Source organism: Pogonomyrmex barbatus, unplaced genomic scaffold (assembly GCF_055798465.1).
Source record: "Pogonomyrmex barbatus isolate J1 unplaced genomic scaffold, ASM5579846v1 scaffold2, whole genome shotgun sequence".
Lineage (NCBI taxonomy): Eukaryota > Metazoa > Arthropoda > Insecta > Hymenoptera > Formicidae > Pogonomyrmex > Pogonomyrmex barbatus.
In genome coordinates this window covers 8,140,535-8,160,141 of record NW_028297116.1, presented here as the reverse complement: position 1 = coordinate 8,160,141, position 19,607 = coordinate 8,140,535, and the positions used below count along the sequence as shown (strand labels likewise).

The following is a 19,607-nucleotide window of genomic DNA, read 5'->3' as shown; positions in this document are numbered from 1 at the left end:
TAACGGCGCCCTCGGCTCTCAAGAGACGTGTCACGCGTCACTGAATATTCCCCGCGCATCTCCCGTCGCACAACGCTCGATACTGACAACGCCGTCCGGACGTCAAAGATATCCCAGAAGTCAGGGAATCGCACGTGTGCGCTTCGATTTCCGCGCGTTGTCGTTGTGCGCGTCTCTCTCTCTCTCTCTCTCTCTCTCTCTCTCTCTCTCTCTCTCTCTCTCTTCCTCTTGTGCGCGCACGCGTGCGCTCGAGCGTGTGAGGCTCCATGTGGTGACACTTTTGCCAAGAGGGAGAAGAACGCGCCGACGCGCGTGCCCCTCGATCAACGTCAATCAGCCGTTAAACAATGACGCGCCGTGCAAAGAGGATTTTATTGTATTGCGGAGAGAGCAAAGTTGGAGGCGCACAATGCGGCCCCTTCGTTCTTCGGGATTCAATGCTGCCAAGTTACCCCCTCCCCCCCCCCCCCCTAGAACGCTGGGAATTTGTTCCTTTCTTCGAGCTTTCTCCTTTCTTTTTTCCGCGTTGCACATATGAGAATGAAAGATGCGCTTTTCGGAAACGGTTTTTTATCCCATCGACGGTGGTTGCACGCGCGATTGTATACGTGACAGCTCCCTCGAAACGTAAACGATCTCGAGGAGCTTGACGCGGGAAGGGTGAGAATTAGTCTGTGACGAAACGTATCGCTGTGGGTCACGACGGTAGGAATTTTAAAAACATTAACTCGATCCTCCAAAGTTAAGGGTGAGTGAAATATTACGGGGAAGGGTTGCCGCCGAGGTATAGACGTCTACGTGATAGAAGGGCGGGAAAATATACAAATGTTGGAGCTGAAAGAGGGAGGACGGCTTGTTGTTGAAATGGATCTTGATAGTGCAACAGCATGGTCATCATGTACGTGCGACGCGACTTTATGATACAGCGGAGCTATTATGATGCAGGAGAACGCCGCGTTGTAGCATTAGCATAATCAGGCTGTATCAACAGTGTGCTCTGTTGTAAAAACGTTAAAATACATTTCGGGAAACAGATGTCAACAGCTGCGCTCGCATTACTCGAGCATCTGCTTTGTCCGAGAAGAACGCGGACCAAGTGGGAAGAGTAATGGCTAGAGAACGGCGGGTTACGCGAAAACAAATTGCGGCACGTAATTATCTCGGGTCAGGGAAAGTATTTAATTGGACACGTCGACTGCAGAGAGAGAGAGAGAGAGAGAGAGAGAGAGAGTGTCAGAGGAGATTGTCTCGTCTTCACGATCTTATCGCGCCTCAGGCTGAACGCACGATAAACTAGCTAGCCGTCTTTCGTACATTATGCGATTCTGCGTCGTGAAGCCATTTGTAAATGACACGCAGAAGCGTAGCGTCTCTCGCGACTATATCCCGATGTGAGTCACGAAAATTGCGTGGGTTTACGAACGGGTATCCCGTTCCGCCGTTTATCTGCTGTCTTCAGAACCAGGTCGGCAATAGTCGGAAGGGCGGATACATATGTACGTATGTCGGCGATACAATTGCAACGGTTTGCTCTTTCTCTCTCGTTTGTAAGGATATTAAACTGCCAATCATTGGACAAAAAATGAAATAATGAAGCAGCAATGTATTGTATGCAGCTAAACGGAGAGCCTGAAAATAAAAGGATAGATTTTTAATAAATTAATTAGATTTTTAATAAAAAAAAAAACAAACAATTAGTTGTTGATTTAAGCTTTATTTATTAGTTATTATATATGAATTTTTATAGCACATAAATTTTATATACGTAAGATTTTTATTATTTTTCCGGACAATCTGACGTGAGACTTACGCTGAGCGTTCGTCCGATACGCCGTATCGTGTTTTCTCATTTTGAAAAACAAGATGAGACCAAACAATGATGTTTTCCAATGAAACTCTACGCGATCTTTGATTTTGCTATTTCTACCTTTTCAAGTTTAACTTGCCCCAACGACGAGACTCGCGTTGGAAACTCGGCGTTGAAGTGAGAACATCGTGTGTAACAACGGAGACGATATTTATCCGAATGTTTTCTCGTGTTGCGGCTACTACATGGCAGTAAGCTTCACGGATAATATACGAAGTGATGAGCGAAGAAAATTGGAGAAACGTCGGAGACCAGTAGGCACGCTCGTTGAACAAGTTGGAAGGAATGAAGACAGTTTTCGTGCTAGGCTGTCTTGTCGAAATCGATTTCGTATAAAAGAATGCCGTCCGATGTAATAATGCTGTGTGCGCGTTTATATGCGAGCGCTCAACCATGGCATTTTCCAATGGAGTTTGCAATAAATACGTCTTCGTGTCGCTGGCATGGGGATATAGATACGCGAGATTCGATGTATTATGCATCCGCGATCGTTGAAACGCCACCGTTTCTCAACGCGCCGTGCGAGGCACGGCGTAATCTTCCTCGTCTCACGTATTTACACGTGTCTTTTTGGGATTTACAGGATTTCGCAGACACCGCGTTTTGCACGCCCGCCGCGCCGTTCGAGGCGAAGATCGTGAAAAATTTGCAGGTTTCTTCGGGCGATCGAAGGTGACGAGATGGCGCCGTAAATCATCGGTAAGTGCCTTTCGACGCCTATCTTGCGAAATGATCGGGCGCGTTACGCACTTACGTAAAGATATCATTATATTATACCTTTTTACACCTTGCGCATATCTTTGCATAATTTTCATAAATATATCTCGAAAGTCATAATAATATTGACTAAAGTTATCAACGACGCTAACATGCCGTTTTTCATTTCTGCAGTTAGGTGTGTTATCATGCTTTAAAGATTGTTCCTCTACAATTTATAATTTGTTTTTTGTTATTTGACGAGAAAAAAATTTAATTCCTCGCATATGTTTCGAATGCTCGCTGGAAGGGAGCTGAACGGAATCAAGGATATATAAGACAATCTGATTCATATAATTATAGTGTTGCCCTTTGTAAAGAAATGTTTATTAATTGTCATTGACAACGCGCCTTTTTATTTTTTACTTATTGATTTTGAGATTGATACTTGGTACTTGTCGCATTTTGTCTAAAACCAAAGTCATCAAGATTTATTATTGTCCAATCGTAATATTATATAATTAGCTGACATATTTGTCTTTGACATTCACGTTGATTCTGTTTTTCACATATTTATTTTCAAAAACTTTTACATTCGATATTTCAATAAAGTTGTCCATGTACGTGTTTTACATCACATCGCTGGACTTTCTAAAGATATTGTAACATCAGTATGCCTAAAAAAATCTATGAATTTTATCATTCACAATATTGTAAACTGTCGAATATATTGCTATTTTATATGCTCTGTTAAAATTATGTGTTCTATTAATATGCTACGATATCCACCCTTACTCTCCCATTACTTTCACTTATGATCTCTCAAGAATTGCAACACGTCACTCTCACACATAAGTTATTCGAATTTACTATCCTGCGGAACCGTTATTCATCTTTGATCATTGAAACGCTAATCTACAAAATGCCAATGGTATCGTCAGAATGTTTATACGGGGATCTTGAGCGGGCGTTTATCTCGCCGCAAATAATAATAGACGCGGCTTGAGTGCGCACGAAGTTTACGAAGGTGTAACGCATTATAACGCGATCTATGCGAATGCGGCGAATGCGAGTGTGCATTCCTGCAGTGTCGGAGAGTTATATATATATATATATATACGTATATACATCGTATCGTTAAGTATCGCGTACGTTAAACCGTCGATAGGAAATGCAGCGTTACGACGGCGTAAACATTTTTCCACTTAAAGCATCAGCAGAAAAAAAGAACCACCTCTCGCGCGTAACACGCGTGGAAAATTATCGCGCGCGCGATATGCCCGTTTCGTGCTCTCGCCTTCGGTACGAATTTAAATTCTTGCGACACGATATCCCTAGGCGGGAGCCTTCGATCGGACGGATACACGGGCAGGTTATACGGCGATTTCTGGCGTCCGTCTAGCGTGTCATTTGCACGTCGATACACCCGTGCCGTGACCAGAACACACGCGTGGCGTACACGCGCGCGATCGAACGGCAGAAAATAATGACGAGGCCGGCCGCGACGCGTGTTATTACTTGCACTTTCTGTCACGAAGAAACGTACGGGCGAGCATCCGCGCACGCGACGCGACTGGCATGCCTCGGACAATGGAAAAAAGCGACCCTGAAGCCGAAGCCTCGTCGCCAAAGAAAGAAATCGTAGTGCGCGCGCATTCGGAGCCGCGCTCCGCGCCTCTTAATGATGATTCAACATGCCAATAAGTCATTAATGTCGACGCAGCACCGACGCGCATGAACGGGCCGGCTCGAGAGGAGAGACGCTCGAAAGCTGCGATCTCCGCTGTGCGCGGCTTTATTATAATTTACGCCCTATCTCTCCACCTTCTCGCTCTAACGCGGCCGGATAGACCGCTCGTATATACCCACGCGAACATCCGACCCGAGTGAAAAAAAGACGAGAGGTTCTGTCCGCCCAGCGCCTCAACACGACAGGAACGAATCGGAACGCTTATTTTCACAGGCGTATTCTCAATGAGGATTCGACATGCCGATGCGTCATTGACGTGTCTTTCGAATGGCGAGCGATATGCGATACGTGATCCGATACTTCACGCCGCTCCGTAATAAGCGAGAATCTACACGATTCTTCGATCCGTACAAATCACACGAAGGTTCCCACGAAGCAAACGAAATTTTATTGTCGGTAATTTTGTTCATTGAAGTAATGATAATCTTAATAAAGAAGAAATAAAAAAAGATTTTTTTGAATAATTAAATTTGTTAAAATGTTTTTTTGAAAATTAGATTTTGTTAAAATGTACGAGAAAATGCAAGAGAAGTGCGACCTGAACGAATGGAATGAAATAACGTCGATGGATTATTGATTATCATGCGAGTAACAAAGTATGTTCAAAAGTATCAGTTCACTTGTATTATCCGGTGAGGAAGTAGTCTTGCTCTTGAGCTATTTTTATAGCGCTTAGTCTTTCCGACATGCTGGAGCACTTGAAAAACACTTGTGTGCATTCCGTTACGTTTACGCAACGATCTCGCGGAGAACAATGAAAGAGAAGAAAAAAGAAATAGAATTGCTCAGCGGCCTCTTCATTGCCGGGCATTTTTAATTCCTGAATAGACGTATGCTATTCATTATTTTTTTTATTTCGTTTTAATTTGTTCGATACTACGTAACAAACTCGATAAATTTTGTTAGAATTGAACGTCTGATCAATATTTTTATGAAAAACTCGAGTTTATTTATGTTTTTCATTTATGAGTAATAAATTAGCGATCGCTATTTGATATTGCTGAAAAAAACGGAGAGAAAATATTTGTTAAGCTGAAAAAGAGAGAAGAGAGAGATGATGAACGATCAACTTGTTTACAAAGAGTGTGCATTCATCGAGTAAAAAGTCGCGTTTGATACGTTAAAAAATAATCTCGCTTCACGTTACTCTAATACATATACACAGCATATTTTCGTTGTGTTAAAAAATATATTATGATAAAAAGATCCTATCTGATAAGTTAAATAATTTATCTGACATGTGGTCGACATTTTTATAAAATTGCGCTTTAAAAAATTAATTTTGACGTCTGTCATTTTTACTGTGATTAAAAAAAAGTTTAAGTATTTTTCTCTCGCCCTTATTCCCATTCCACCGAATGCCGCCTTACCCGTTTAATTTCCGGCACATCGCATCGCCAGCACAACGATGAAAGTTTCCCACAATTCAGCAGAATATATATATATATATATATATATATATATATATATATATATATATATATAAAGCATTTATTGAATCAGATAAAGTTTAATTTACCGTACTAACACGTACAAATACGATGGAAACGTTGGTTTCGATAATCGAGCTCCCTGATCGGCCGTCGAATTTATTGTAACGTTTTTGTTTCAATCCATTTAAATGTTACGTGCCCTCACAGACATATGCGTCAGGTAAACTAACTTTCCATTTAATTAACAGAGCATCTTCTTGGATTTAAAAATTCAATTTTATATATTATTGATGATTTTACTCGATCCGTATTGGCGGTTTAATCTATTAATTTTTAATGATAAAAATTATCCACTTAAAACCGTCATATTTCCTCCTTATTAGTTTCGCAATTTTAATTTCAGATTCACAATTAATGATTAAAAATCTATAAATATTCTATTTATATAATTCAACGAAAATGGAATCTCGTTCGTAGAATGCCACGGGAAAATATATACCTTGAAGTCAGTGTTATATTTTGTATTACATTACAAATTAAACATGTATATTTTTTCTGATGTAAAATTCATGTCTATTTAAAGAAATCTTGCAGTCCTTTAAAAGTGAATTAAAAGAGATCGGTCGTTTCCAAACAGTAAATGTAATGTTTGTCCTAGGATTTTAAAAGTTATGTCGTTACGAGGCACAGCATGTGGTAAGTGAATTATATCGACACTAGATATCGCAAAGAGCTGTCGAGCTTGAGAAAGATTCGTATAGGAAATTGGAACCAAGAGAACGAAGAGAGAGCGAGAGAGAGAGAGAGAGAGAGAGAGAGAGAGGGGGGAGCACGCGTGACTGGTATCGACATTTCAAAATTGCAACGCTCGACGTCCATTGTCACCTATTTCCGCCTCCTTCAACTTCCGCAAAAGTACGTACCTATTTTCGACGAGAGAAAATCGAGGAAGGCCGCCACAGTCGGGATCGAGGAGGTGGAAGATAGAATATCTTGTCCCTGTCGAACGTCCGGAGACAAGCTGAAATTGAAGTAATATACAGCCCTTGCTCGCACGAGTGAAGGTGCGCCTTTAATACCGGCCAAGAAGGATGTTCCTCCGCTGGCAAAAAATTATTGACAGTATGCCGATAAAGTATGTTTGCAGAGTTATTACGGTGCAACGTTCTTTACAGCATCAGCAGTCTTGATATGAGATTTCACGTCGGAAAATGCTACGTGGATTTTAGGAATTACATCGCGCGTTTGCATTAATTTTTCTTTAAAGGTGACATCATTTGAAACAAAATAAAAATAAATGTGCCCCTATCTGTTGTGAAATAAAATATTTGAAGGTATGTCACAGCAAATATAAGCGGCAAGACAAAATTTTGCAGATTAATAAACAGATGGAACGTAAATAAATAGAAGGAATATTTTACTCGACTGCGGGAGGGATGGGAATCGGACGGATACAATAATGACAAATGAACGAACGACAATTTGACTCTGAGGTATACAAGAATATTTTATTCGTCGAAAGTAACAAATATACAATTCTCTCAAATAAATCGTCGATTTAAATCATCTCTGTCGTAATTAACTCGTTTTATGCGATCGCGCGTTGCTCCGTTCGCGAGCAGCGCGCACACGACGCGCCCCAACCCCCTCGTGTACCGCGATCTGTATTGTCGTCACGCATAAAAAGGACATACGGTGTTTCACGAAACTCTGATGTAACAATAACGGAAGTGTACGCTTACGAAACCGAGGTAATTTTGGCACGATTTTCTGAAAAATAATAACCACTCGCTCGTGCTCGCGTGCATTTGTGTTAACAAATCGATAAAAAATTACGTTGTCGCGTCGAGGTGTCGCGGATATTGATCGATCCGCTCGAACTTTACTTGGTGTCCTGTATATATATATATATATCTATATAACATATATTTATATATATAAACATCCATCTAAAATGGATATATCCATCTGCGCGCGTATTTTTTTTTTTTTTTTTTTTAGTATGTATGTACATGTACGTCCGTCTAAATGCACAGTCCCTAATTACTTCGTCATAATTATATACGGTTTTCTCTTACGGACCATTCTACTCTCGAACGAGCATTTCCTGATCCGTAATCCTTAGCGCGCTCAATGGGATCTTCTCTTGGAATCCTCAGGCTTCCCACAAACTCTCGCGTTTATTTACAAAATACCGACGCGTTTGTCGCGCACAATTAAGGCCGTGTTTCGATGAGTCCGTTCGGAGAACGGACGAGTTCTCCTGCTCCCATTTTGTCATCACTCTGTCTCTTGTACGTTACTTGCACTCATTCCGGCAATCCATTTCACTCGCCGATCGGTCTCGAGTTTATCGGTCGCCGTTCGATTACACACTGATTCACTGATCACCCGTCCCACGTGAGTGGGCGTACAACGACGGTCTCGACTTTCACTCACCGCTGAAAACGCTTTCCAAGATCCGGTTTTCTGTTTATTCAAAGCCACGGGCCGAGCTGCGCCTCCAGAATCGTGGCGGCGTCGGTTCTGCCCATTACTCTAAGGTGATTCAACAGATCCGTCACCGCCGTTGGTTCCCGGTGCCTTGCCTCCCATAGATCCAGAATGTGCTCGGTCGGGCTAGCCTTAGTCGCGAAGTAATTGATGTACCTGTTGTACACGAAGATACCGGCTAGATAATTAGCAAAGAAAGTGGCACAGGCGCATATATCGCGCCGACAAAATAAAACACAAGGTTTAGGAAAAGTTTATACAACAAGGAATGAATGAATAAAACTTTGTTCATAGATTTTATTGACATTATAACTTTTAAAATTAACCGTAAGCCGAAGGTGCGAAAAAATTAATATAGACGATTAAGCATGTTAAACTGCATGTTAAAAAAGACTATTTGATTTTATTGTTAAAATAAACATTTAGTATTGCTATGTTGTTTGATTTGTGCGTATGTAAACGTCTTCGCATTTGGTGAATGTATTTCATAGTCCGCATAAATATAACTCTGCGTATTTAAAGAAGCTTTACTCTGAATAACAAGCAAAGCGGAAAGTTGTCGGCCGGGTTACTAACCTGTCGACTTGAAGTCTCTGCGCTAACATTCTCCAATCGTTGCCCAGAGCGTTCGGCGGATCTAAACATTGGCAGAGCTGCTTCCTCAAGGATCTCGTAAATCGGAACGGTCGCAGAGTTGTCGAGTCTGTAGTGGCGTTATTGGCATGTCCGCTGCTGACCACGGTGACTTCCCTGAGTGGTCTCGTGACACTACCCGAAGAGATCAATTGTTTCGCGCCGTCGTAAACGATTCTAAAGACCTGTCTCGTGTCGGAGTTTCCTTGCGAGACTTGCAGCTTGTAGCTCTTCGTGGTGGTCGGGCCAAAAGCCGTGTCCAGGCCGAAGGTCACGTGCTTGGCGTTCTCCTGACGATTCCAGACGTCCCGGAATGGGACTTCCTGGCGTTCCGTGGGCGACTTGCTCTGCCACTCGTTCCCGACTTCCTCGAGGCTGACGCAGAGCGACTCCCCGTTGTCTTGAAACAGCAACGTGCGCGGTTTGTCCAGCATGTAGCCCCTGATCTGCGATTCCCGATCGACGATGGCCTTCATCGCTGCCCTCGTGTCCTCCACGGCGTAAACTCTGACGCAACACTGGCCGGCTTGGCTGGCGAAGAGTATCAATCGCAATCTCTTTGTGGCGATCGAATTTTCGCAACTCTGTCCGGCTAACACGTAACCGCGGAGCTGTTCGGTCACGATGAAAGCTTCCGCGTGATCGAGCTGCGTGAATAGCGGTGTATTGATAGTCTCGTTGCCTAGAGTCAATACTCTACTCCATGTAATTGACTGATGGTCTTTCGGCACGATCGATGACGAACCGTCGTCTACGTTAATACCGTCACACGCCCAAATGCTCAGTTCCCAAGTTGCCGGATGCAACATGGCACAATGCTCGAATTGGAGGATCACAGGCTTGTTGAAGGACGCGCCCGGTGGTCCGCAGGTCACCACAGCCGATAACTGGGTTATCCCGTCTGTGGGGAAAAAACGAGATCGAGATTCGAATGGTGTGAACGATGGACGGTAGAAATAATATCGGGACAAACGCGATATGAATTATCGAACTTAATGCCGTTATTGTACGTTATCACCGTTGTTGTTATTGCAATATCCGTCATATTAAACTCATTAATTGACTTGATTAATTGTATTTAATATACATGTTTTTCTCAATCAAGGGTAAATCGAAGTAAATCAAAAACTATCAAATTCTTTTTTTTTTCCCCTACATCGGTTTTATCCTCGATGTTTCCAACACAAAAGAGTCGGTGTGGCGATGCCCTATATTGAACCTCAAATCAAGCAGGCTATAACTCGCACGAAGCACGTGCGCGAAACGGCGCTGATATAAAAATAACATTGCGCTATCGCGAATGTCTCAAACATATACTGCGAAAGTTCGCAGCTGCGATCGTAAAGCTCAGGCATCTACCCCCCGCGGGGCGCAACGCCATGAATAATTTGCACTCACCGGGTAATCGGGGCCTGTAACGATCCTCATTGAGCACTGCCAAATAGAGCTCCTCCCGCAGCGGTTTGGGAACTGCTCCCTCGGGCACCGACATGGAGATCCCGGAGTCCGGAAGGACCAGCAGGGCGCCGCGCGTGTTCACCGCCGCTCTAGCGACATTTCCGGTCTCCAGCTTCGGCAATCGGACGCTCTCCGAGGCGACGTTGTACGTGGAATCCGAGGACGGGTAGGAACTAGTGACGCTGTTCTCGCTGTCGGAATGGATCTGCTTGTCGCTGCAGGATTCTTGAGTCGACGTGCTCGGCGTGGGCGACATCGGCGACGGTTGCGGGGCGATCGACAGGTGCGGGACGTCGTAGTGGTGCTCCGAGAGGGATCTCGACATCGACAGCTTCGGGTCGAAAGGATACTCGTAGCAGGCCGGCACACTCGTCGCCGTCACGTCCGGCTGCAGACTCAGCTTCTTGTCCTGATCCGGGAAGAACTCCGGCTGGAATTCTGAAACGCACACGGCCGAGGCACGGCTCGTGGGTATCTCTGCGCGCTGCGGACAAACGCCGCCGAGATACTATTCCGATTCTACGTATGGGCTACGAGAGATTTTACGCGTTTCATTCATACGCGATGTTAAGCCATTGGAAAAGAAATTAAGTATTACGATACGATACGTTAATTGAGTAGCTGGATCTATTTCGTTATTAGTATTTTAACAATATTTCGCTTTTGCTCACTTAATGATTTAGCTGGTTAGTTATTCATATTTGCAAAATTTAAAAGTAATTTAATATTCTTGTATTACATTTTTATTTATCTCGAAATAGTATCTTGCCCAATTCTAATCGCGAAAGACATACGAGGAATTGACAACGTTTTTCGGCGTGATAATGAAGTACCATGAGAAATAATTTCTGATATGAATAATACAATACGAATATTTGTTTTACTCGTACATTTAATTATTCATAACTTTAAACATTTCAATTTTTGTAAAAAATAAAATTTTACATTTCACATAATTAGAATTTAACATGGCAAAATGTATAATTTTCGCCTTTGATTTCGCCTTTGGTTTGTTTTTACCTCTGAAATGCTTACCATTACGAGCCATGGAATACAAGGAATGATCACGTCCTTTTCGTCGCAAAAGTCTCGCCAGAAAGATCGCCAAGCCACCAATTACCACACAGGCGACCGTTAGACCGACATATAAGGCAACATCCATCTGACGATTCGCTATAATAGAATCACACATTGCGAATTTTTAAATTTTCCTATCTTTTCCTTTATTTATTTTTGTCATGGAAGAAATAATAGCAAGAAGGAGACGCGAAAAAAAAGTCATGTGAAAATTTCTTTCCTAAGTGGGACATTAAACGTTTATTATCGTAAACGGTAAGAAATCTGCGAGCAATTTTCAATGTATATCGAGCAACCCGATTGACCGCACCGCTCTCTTGTGAATCCTTAACGTCGTAACTTTTATTTACTTTGTACGTGAGACTTCTTTTGTGATGACAAAAGAAGCCTAAAAGCACCGTAAAGTGTTAAACGTCCGCGCGTCGCTAAATATTACGAGCGTCGTAGAAAAGTTTTAAGGTTCCTCTCCATTTACACCGGCGACACGCTCGTTTCCTTCGCGCGCTCGTTTTCTTTAGCGCGTCAGTTTATCGTTTTACAGCTCCGCGTTATTTCGTACGGCTATAAAGATTCCGATCATTATTATCGCTGCCATTAACGTACGTAATAAAAGCACCGCGCCGCGAACACGTTTCAAGCGGAATAATAATTTTACATTGGTGCCGTTGTGCTCGAGGTGGAAGAAAGAGAACTCGTCGACGAAAAGCGTGGCGCGCGAGAAAACGGTTTGAAACGATCGACCGAGATTGCACCGCGATGTAACAATTATTTAGCAAGGCACGCACAAGCGAAATTACGCGAAAAATACAAGTGTCGTCGAGGTACGCGGGGACGCGTTTACGCAAATATCAAATTCATCGCGGAGCTTTACGACCGTCGTCGTGTTGCGGATAATGTAAGTAAATGCACAACTGAAGGAAATAAAATTCTCGAAAATAAAACCGGATGCGTAGTAATAAAACGCGATGCGCTGCGGAAACCTCGCTGCGGTATCTGAATTACGGGCAATTTTTCCTTTTACCGAATTATATATATATATATATATATATATATATATATATATATCGCATATTTAGTATTACCAAGTTCCCTGTATAGGCGCGGTTTTGCGGCAACGAGATACTGCGTAGAAAATGTCCCCGCGGTCGTAAAATTTTTCGAAAAATACCTCAACCGCCTGTCGCGCGAGGAGCGCCTGACACTCTTAAGCTTCTTCCAATTTTAGAATGTCAAAGCCATACGAGGTCGTAACCCTGCTACGTGACTTTCGAGTCCAAACTCCCTTTTGCGGGATCATGTGTGTCTCGTTGGCGCACGCCGTGTTCCCGACACGTGCCTCGCACGTCAATATATACGACAGCGACGAAAATGCATACGAATTCAGAGGACGGATTTCGAAAACGTAATAGTTCCACGTCGTTACCCGCAGGACGCGGTGAGACGAGATCGGAAACGCGCACGGATCTCACCCTCCTCCCGAAGACAGTTTGAAAAGTGGCTTTCCGTAGGGGTGTCGGGATTTATTTTCTTCGAAGCTATTGATAACGCTTCATAAACCGGATAGACCTAATGTATCTGAAGCTATTTTTCATCTTTATTTCCGAGAGGCCGCGTATTGTGCGGATGCTTTCAAATACTGCCACTGATAAATTTATCCATCTCCTTTTATGATAATTGCATAATTTTTTTTTTTTTAACAAGACTATTATTTTTACAAGAGATTAATTTATTCTTATATATTACTTATATCATTGGAAAGTAAAATTCTGTAATTTCTATTCTCGCTGCATCTACGCACACTCATGCGTCGATCAATATGAGCTGTCCACTTTAAACGTCCTATCTCGATTGACGGCATCGCGTCTTAAATATTTAAACCAGGGACGTCCGAGATGACTCGGGATTCTCGTAAGACGCCTGCCGGCGTCTAAGGCGGTAAATCGCATCACGTTCCTCCGGCAGCATGCGCGCGCGGTATCTTCCATCTATATTTTATCGCCGCTTTCAGGAAAATCGAACTCACTTCTGGATTCAAGGGGGCTGTTTCGGGGCATCCAGCCCCCTCGAGGAGAGATCCAGTCGTGTACACGCTCGGTTCTGCGCTACGGGATAATGGCACTTTATTTGCATGCGCGATCAATTTCCCCCTTCCGCGGCGAGGGCGTAACGGCTACCGATTACATAATTTTCTTCGATATTAAAGCCAGTCTCTCCGCCCCTCGATGCAAAAGGGGGTAGAGAGGGTGCAGCCGTATCGCGTGCAACTTTGATGTGCCTCGGTCGATAGAATTGGCTACCTTAGGGTGGCGCAACGAGGGAAGGAGAGGGGTAGGGGTTAGCGTCTGTGCGGACCAGCGGGCCACCCTTGGCTACGAGCCGCCTCATTGTTACGATTGTTTGGATCGCGCAAAGAGGGGTCGCGCGACGATCATGTCGGGCCTTCGCGGGAGCGTCAATAATTAACCGGTCGAGTAATTAAAAGTAAATAGTACCGTTCGCGGGAGAACCAATAGAACCATTCGCGCTCGTTATCGACGCGGAAAAACACGTTTCACAAATACTTGATGGTAAAGCGAGCGATATCGTGGGCAGAGTCAATCAGCTCTCGTTTAATTCTCGGAAATTATTTTTAGCATAAGCGGGCAGATCGAAGAGCCCGATGCGCGGGCGCGGGCGCCGCGCGACTCGCGTTATTATACCAGAGTAATGAATAATGCTAATGTTCACCGCGCCTGGATTCACGCTCTCTATTTTTGCTGCCTTTTTCGAGGCGCATAAAACATCTGATTTGAATGGTATCAGATCGTTGGGTATAGCGCCGCGTCGCCGGGAATATAAATGGCGTGCATCGGGCGTGAAGAATCCATCCAAGAATGTCGCACGACGAGTTAAGGACATTTGCTTCGCGGTTGAACGCCTCGGTCGCGCCCCGTATACGCGAGGGAACCTCCCACTTCTCTCGTTTTATTTTTCGCGAGCGTCTACAAATCCGGAACGAATCGGAGGAGGAGGTCCGCGTACATCGCAGAGAGATCGTAGCTTATCTAATCGAGAAACTTTTCTCTTTGCGGCGCGGTCGGCCCAGAAACGAGCGGCGCGAGAAACGACGCGAGGTAAAATCGTAAAAGGAAACGGATCGAGGGAGATTAAAAGAGCGGGAAAATGCTTTATTGCTTGCCCAACTCACCTTCCTCGGTTAAATGAGCGCCGCCCACCTTCGTGTTGCCGACTGTAAAAGGAAGCGCCGGTAAGTTGGATAATTAAAGGATTTCGATAGTATTGATAAAATTACTTTTGCAGATGCGGTATACCTGCTAGTTTTATCTGCTATTTGTTTTATGTTACAACTAACAATATACTGTTTTGAGTCTTAATTCTATAAATATCAAGGAACGATGAAGAAATCAGCGTTAAAATTTTAAATAATAATATACATTACTGTTTGTTTAAAAAAAAATATATATATAATTTTTTACTTTAAAGAAATCCCCACGGATATGTTAAATTTAACATTAAAGAGATTAAACAAAAATATTTATTTTACGCGAAATGAGAAAAGTGTATCGCTCCCGTCGTTTAAAACTCGACACGAGAGCTCGTGGCTCATCGAAACTTTACGACGCGCAAAAAGATTGCGACGGACGGAAGGCGCAATCAAGACGTGGAAAAGTTGGTCGGTAACTTACCGTTGCACATGCCACCGGTGCAATTCGCCACGTTGATGTCTCTGCCTTGGCACGACCGTCCACCGTGGCTGGGTGGCGGATCGTCGCACAATCTTCTCCTGGTGTGCGTGCAGTCGTTCCCACACACCGACCATGCCGACCATCTGGACCATTGTCCGTCTACGGCTGGCAAAAGAAAAAAGCAAGATCGAGATCTCGTTCCGTTCAGAGTCGTTAAGACGAATCCGAATTGGCGTGTAGCGATAATAAAAAAAGTTCGACAGAACAAAACGGGCTCGTAACTCGCATGAATCCCCGCGGTCTCGTTGGTGGGAGACTACACTTGTCAATTCGGTTACGTTTATCGCTGTTGTACCGGCTCTTACAACGACGTATATTTCTCTTTTATGTAATTCACTTATATCGACACGTTTTTCTTTAAATCATCACGCGTGTGAAGAAAGAAAAGATTCGGGAAGGATGCCCAACCAAGGACGCGCCAAACCCGTTTGCATCCCTAATCCTTCGCTCCGAGCCGGCTGCTTTATTGGCACTTGAACGCCCTCGGATAAACAGCGCGGCGCACTTGCTGACGGTTTACTACGTTTTATTAAAAGGCCCTTATACGCGGCCACGGTATAAGCGGTCGTGTATGTGTCGCGGTTTAATTTTCGTTCCGGGCCGAGGGACATGATTCATGCACATGTGAAGGACTTACCCAGGGTGTTAGTGAATTCTTCCAAAGCCCCGGCTACTCCAAAGCGAGCGAGCGTTAAAGGGAATAAAAAGTGCGTCGTGAGTGCATTGACCAACGTGAGTGCGAGCAGTTAACGTGTCTCTCGCGTGAAAACGCCGAAAGAATATCAGATCGATCAATGTCTTAACCACCGATATAAAGCGGACACCGACTTTCCCCGGGCATTATCCCCATGGGCTCGGTCATTTGCATGCAGTCTGCATATTCTTTACGAGGATAGCCACAGGTGCCTTTAAGATGTCGCAAACGTTTTGAAAGGTGAATACGATTTAAGAGACTTCACAGTATATACGTACATACGTAGAGACTGTGTGGCATGTGCAATAGATACGCTCGACGAGGAAGGAGGACACGGACGGCGAGAGGGGATCGGGTCGTAAATCAAGAGAATCTTCTCTCTTCGGCATCGGTAATATCGCCTTGCGATGGCGAAAACCTACTCGCCTATCGCATTTGCGCGACACTAACTCAGAGAGAGGAAAGAGGTAGACACCATTTTCACTTGCTTACAACTTAAGTACCTTGAGCGACGTTGTCGTAGTCGGTTAGGATATAACAAAGAGGTACACGATGGCAGGCAAGGAGATTCTTCGGTAGAGAGAAGTTTCTTCGTCGAAAATCTTATGCGCGCGCGCGCTGACAGATAATGAATTCAAGGGACTCACCGGAGCAGCCCGAGTTGCAATCCATCTTTTGCTGAGAGGGACCGAGGCACGGCTGACCGCCGTTCATGGGCGCTGGATTCGTGCACGTTCTCGTTCTCTTCTGACCGCCTTTCGCGCATCGCGAATGGCATTCCGACCAGGACGACCAGGACGACCAGCCACCGTTAACTAATCAAAACCAGTAAAAATACTTTTTAAATGTAAGATAAAAAAACAAACATACGTAATAAAATAAATAATTAAAGAAAGGAGCATAAAAGCCAAAATACAATGGCGGTCTTAGGTATTGAATCGGTTATAATAAAATCAAATAAAACTAATAAAAACAATAATTAATATAAATGAAAATCATCAAATATTTCGATCTTATAATTGGGTCTTTAGTAATAATATACGCAATTATATAAAAACAAATCTTGATTGTGAATTTACCGTAAACTATTAAGCTGACTGGCTCGCTCGATCGTTTCGCTGCAATATTTTCGGCGACGCAGGTGTAGTTCGCTTGATGACTAAGTTTTGCTTGGCCAATAAGAAGATGACCTTCACTGGATACCAGAAGTGTGTCCGATTCGGTGTCCACGGGGATATTATTTCTCAACCAGTAAACTCTTGGTGGTGGCACTCCCACCGGAGGCAAGCACCTAAGTTCGGTACTCTGACCTGCTTCGACGGAGACAGAGTATGGTGGCGATTCGAATTGTTTTTTCAAGTCTGAAAGAAATAATTGTACACGCTCGTTTTGATAAATACAATAATAAGATAAACTTATAATTGAGCATATTAAATTTAAAATATCAATAATCAATTTTACTCATTTTGAATTATTGAAAGAATATTTTTGCGGTATCCTGACAACCTTTCTTTCTTATACTTCATATCTTTGTAAGCTTATTTAATAATGGTGATCTATATGTGTTCTTCGAATGTATTTTTACGTTTAGCTTTTGAATTATGTAACTTTAAAATTGGCCAAGTGGTTCTCTCTTTAAATTGATTCTCTTGGAAAGTCGGCGCTCATTGCATTGTCGTCAATTAAGAGACAGAATTAAATAACGAGTTCGCTGGCAGGAGAATCAAGATAATTAAGAGAGGACAAAGACAAAGTGAAACGAAAAGTCGGCTGTCCCCAGAATTCTCTCGCGACGTTTATTTCAAACCTTTCCGACAAATTCACGTATATTCTGACTATATTAAGAATAATAACTGTCTAGCTTAGAAATAAGAGAAATAAGACTAAATCTAATATTACAAATTCTCTAATGAGAATGCTGTAATATTACTATGCTGTCGTCTTACCAACTTACAAATTTTACCAATATAAAATAAGACATTTACAATTATATGAAAAAATTATGTGTACTCACAGGCGACATCGATAGTTGCCGGCTGGCTCTTGATTTGCCCTGATCCAGACCAAGCGATGCAATCACATTTGAATTTATCCTTGCCGAAGTACTCCTCGATGTGATCCCTCGTAACATTGAGTTCGCAGTCGACGATCCTCGTTCCCGTATGGGGATCCACAAAATCCTGCTGCTGAGAGTCCTTCGCTCTCTCGCTATTACAACGGAAATAGATCTCCAGCGCGTGAGCGGCTTTGCAACGTAGAGTGGCGGGTTTGTTTTTCACGACGAAAGAGTTGACGGGTTCCGTAAGGAAAACTGGTAAATGACCACCGCCTTCAGAAATGAGCTCGGTATCGCTGGCTATCGTAGCCGAAGGTACATCGTCATCTTCCAAAAGATACGAATCTTCTTCCTCTGCGGCATCCTCACCTTCTGACGAAAAAAAGACGAAAAATCAATTTTTTATAAATTTTTATTTCTTGTAGATGTTTATCATTACAATAACGCTATAATATATCTACTTACATCATTACTATACTAGAAATTAATAATTAAAAAAGTAATATCGATTTATTTTTAGCACACGAATTTCGCACGTTAATATTGACAATTAAACGTGATACGTGATAGCGCTTGTTATTACGTAATAAATTGGATCGATTGTGTATTATTATAGCTATCATAATGCCTCGTAATCAGCGAAAATTTGGCGGCGCGGCAGCGCAGGGAGTCGCGACCGTCTACACTCCAAATACACCGTAACCGTAACTCACGATCCAGTTATTAATTCGACGATGATCGTTATTCACGTGGCGGGTTCTATCGGAGTCGTGAAAATTTTATATTTGCCTGTCAACAATGGTGTCCCTCCTGTAAATCCTGACGCCCGGCCATTAATGCGACGCCGCTTCGCGCAGGCCGACTACGAACGCCGACTACGAACAATCGCGGTGCGCACTGCAGTAATGAATTTTCGGATTTACGCGGCGCACCGGTGCACAAGTCCGATGTATTTTCCGCCAACGAGTGGTTAGACCTTTATCCCCGTGCGACATTTGGCCGAGGGCCACAATTTCTATCGCGATAAACGCGCACCACTCCACACCCCCACCGTCGTCTCGCCCTCCCTCTTTCGCAGTCTGTATGGAGAAGTTTAAAAAAATGCAACGCGTCAGTAATAAACTCCGTCTGTATTCCATTTTTTATACGCTACTCGATTTGTCAATGGGAAGCCCGATATCGAACGTCCGATATTGCCGCTGCGACATAAATACGCGAATGAAGAAATCACGCGAGGTGTTAATGTTAACCGAGTGCGAGATGCGCTCGCATATCGGAATTGTCGAATTGTCGAGATAAATGTGTGCGATGTATTACAATGTAGTATCGTCTTACGTTTCGATGTAACGAGATATAATATACAATACAATATACAATAAGAAGAATATTTGCAAATAAACAATAGTTTTGACTAGTGATACAATTTAACGATAAATGCTTCATTCGTCCTATCGTTTGATTCCATCGCTCGAAATACATATCGTCGAGATCAAATGAGTGCGTTAAAAAATATATGGCACCGCCTTTGAGGGGGGGGAGAGAGAAACACAACGGTGGTGATATTACAATCGGGTTTGACAATCGCCAAGGGTTGGATGGGACGCAACGGCGGGGCGGCGACGGAGTATGGTGGAGTCAGAGCCGAAATTCGGTAACGCGCGATGCATTCGTACGAGTACGGAGACGCAAGTAAAATAGGATTTT

General features: G+C 43.4%; 1 protein-coding gene and 1 long non-coding RNA gene across 5 annotated transcripts in view; one reads left to right on the top strand and one right to left on the bottom strand.

Annotated features, from left to right (window-relative positions):
* The window catches only part of LOC148936620 (uncharacterized), a 164,555-nt gene that overhangs the window by 94,745 nt on the left and 50,203 nt on the right, over nucleotides 1-19,607 (top strand). Inside the window, exon 2 of the long non-coding RNA XR_016139108.1 lies at nucleotides 2,451-2,566. This is a non-coding gene — a long non-coding RNA (uncharacterized LOC148936620). The remainder of the gene's footprint in view (nucleotides 1-2,450; nucleotides 2,567-19,607) is intronic.
* LOC105427653 (netrin receptor UNC5C) overlaps nucleotides 7,234-19,607 on the bottom strand; it is a 31,654-nt gene continuing 19,280 nt past the window's right edge. For 2 of the 4 annotated variants that reach the window (XM_089076150.1, XM_011639500.3), the window contains 10 exons: nucleotides 17,862-18,275; nucleotides 16,927-17,208; nucleotides 16,495-16,662; nucleotides 15,791-15,823; nucleotides 15,094-15,258; nucleotides 14,595-14,636; nucleotides 11,366-11,503; nucleotides 10,271-10,768; nucleotides 8,816-9,773; nucleotides 7,234-8,395 (listed from right to left, as the gene is read on the bottom strand). In XM_089076150.1, coding sequence (XP_088932276.1) covers nucleotides 8,224-8,395; nucleotides 8,816-9,773; nucleotides 10,271-10,768; nucleotides 11,366-11,503; nucleotides 14,595-14,636; nucleotides 15,094-15,258; nucleotides 15,791-15,823; nucleotides 16,495-16,662; nucleotides 16,927-17,208; nucleotides 17,862-18,275 — 2,870 coding nt within the window. In that variant the 3' untranslated portion in view covers nucleotides 7,234-8,223. The remainder of the gene's footprint in view (nucleotides 8,396-8,815; nucleotides 9,774-10,270; nucleotides 10,769-11,365; nucleotides 11,504-14,594; nucleotides 14,637-15,093; nucleotides 15,259-15,790; nucleotides 15,824-16,494; nucleotides 16,663-16,926; nucleotides 17,209-17,861; nucleotides 18,276-19,607) is intronic. The other 2 variants (XM_089076151.1, XM_011639501.3) reach the window with 2 other exon arrangements.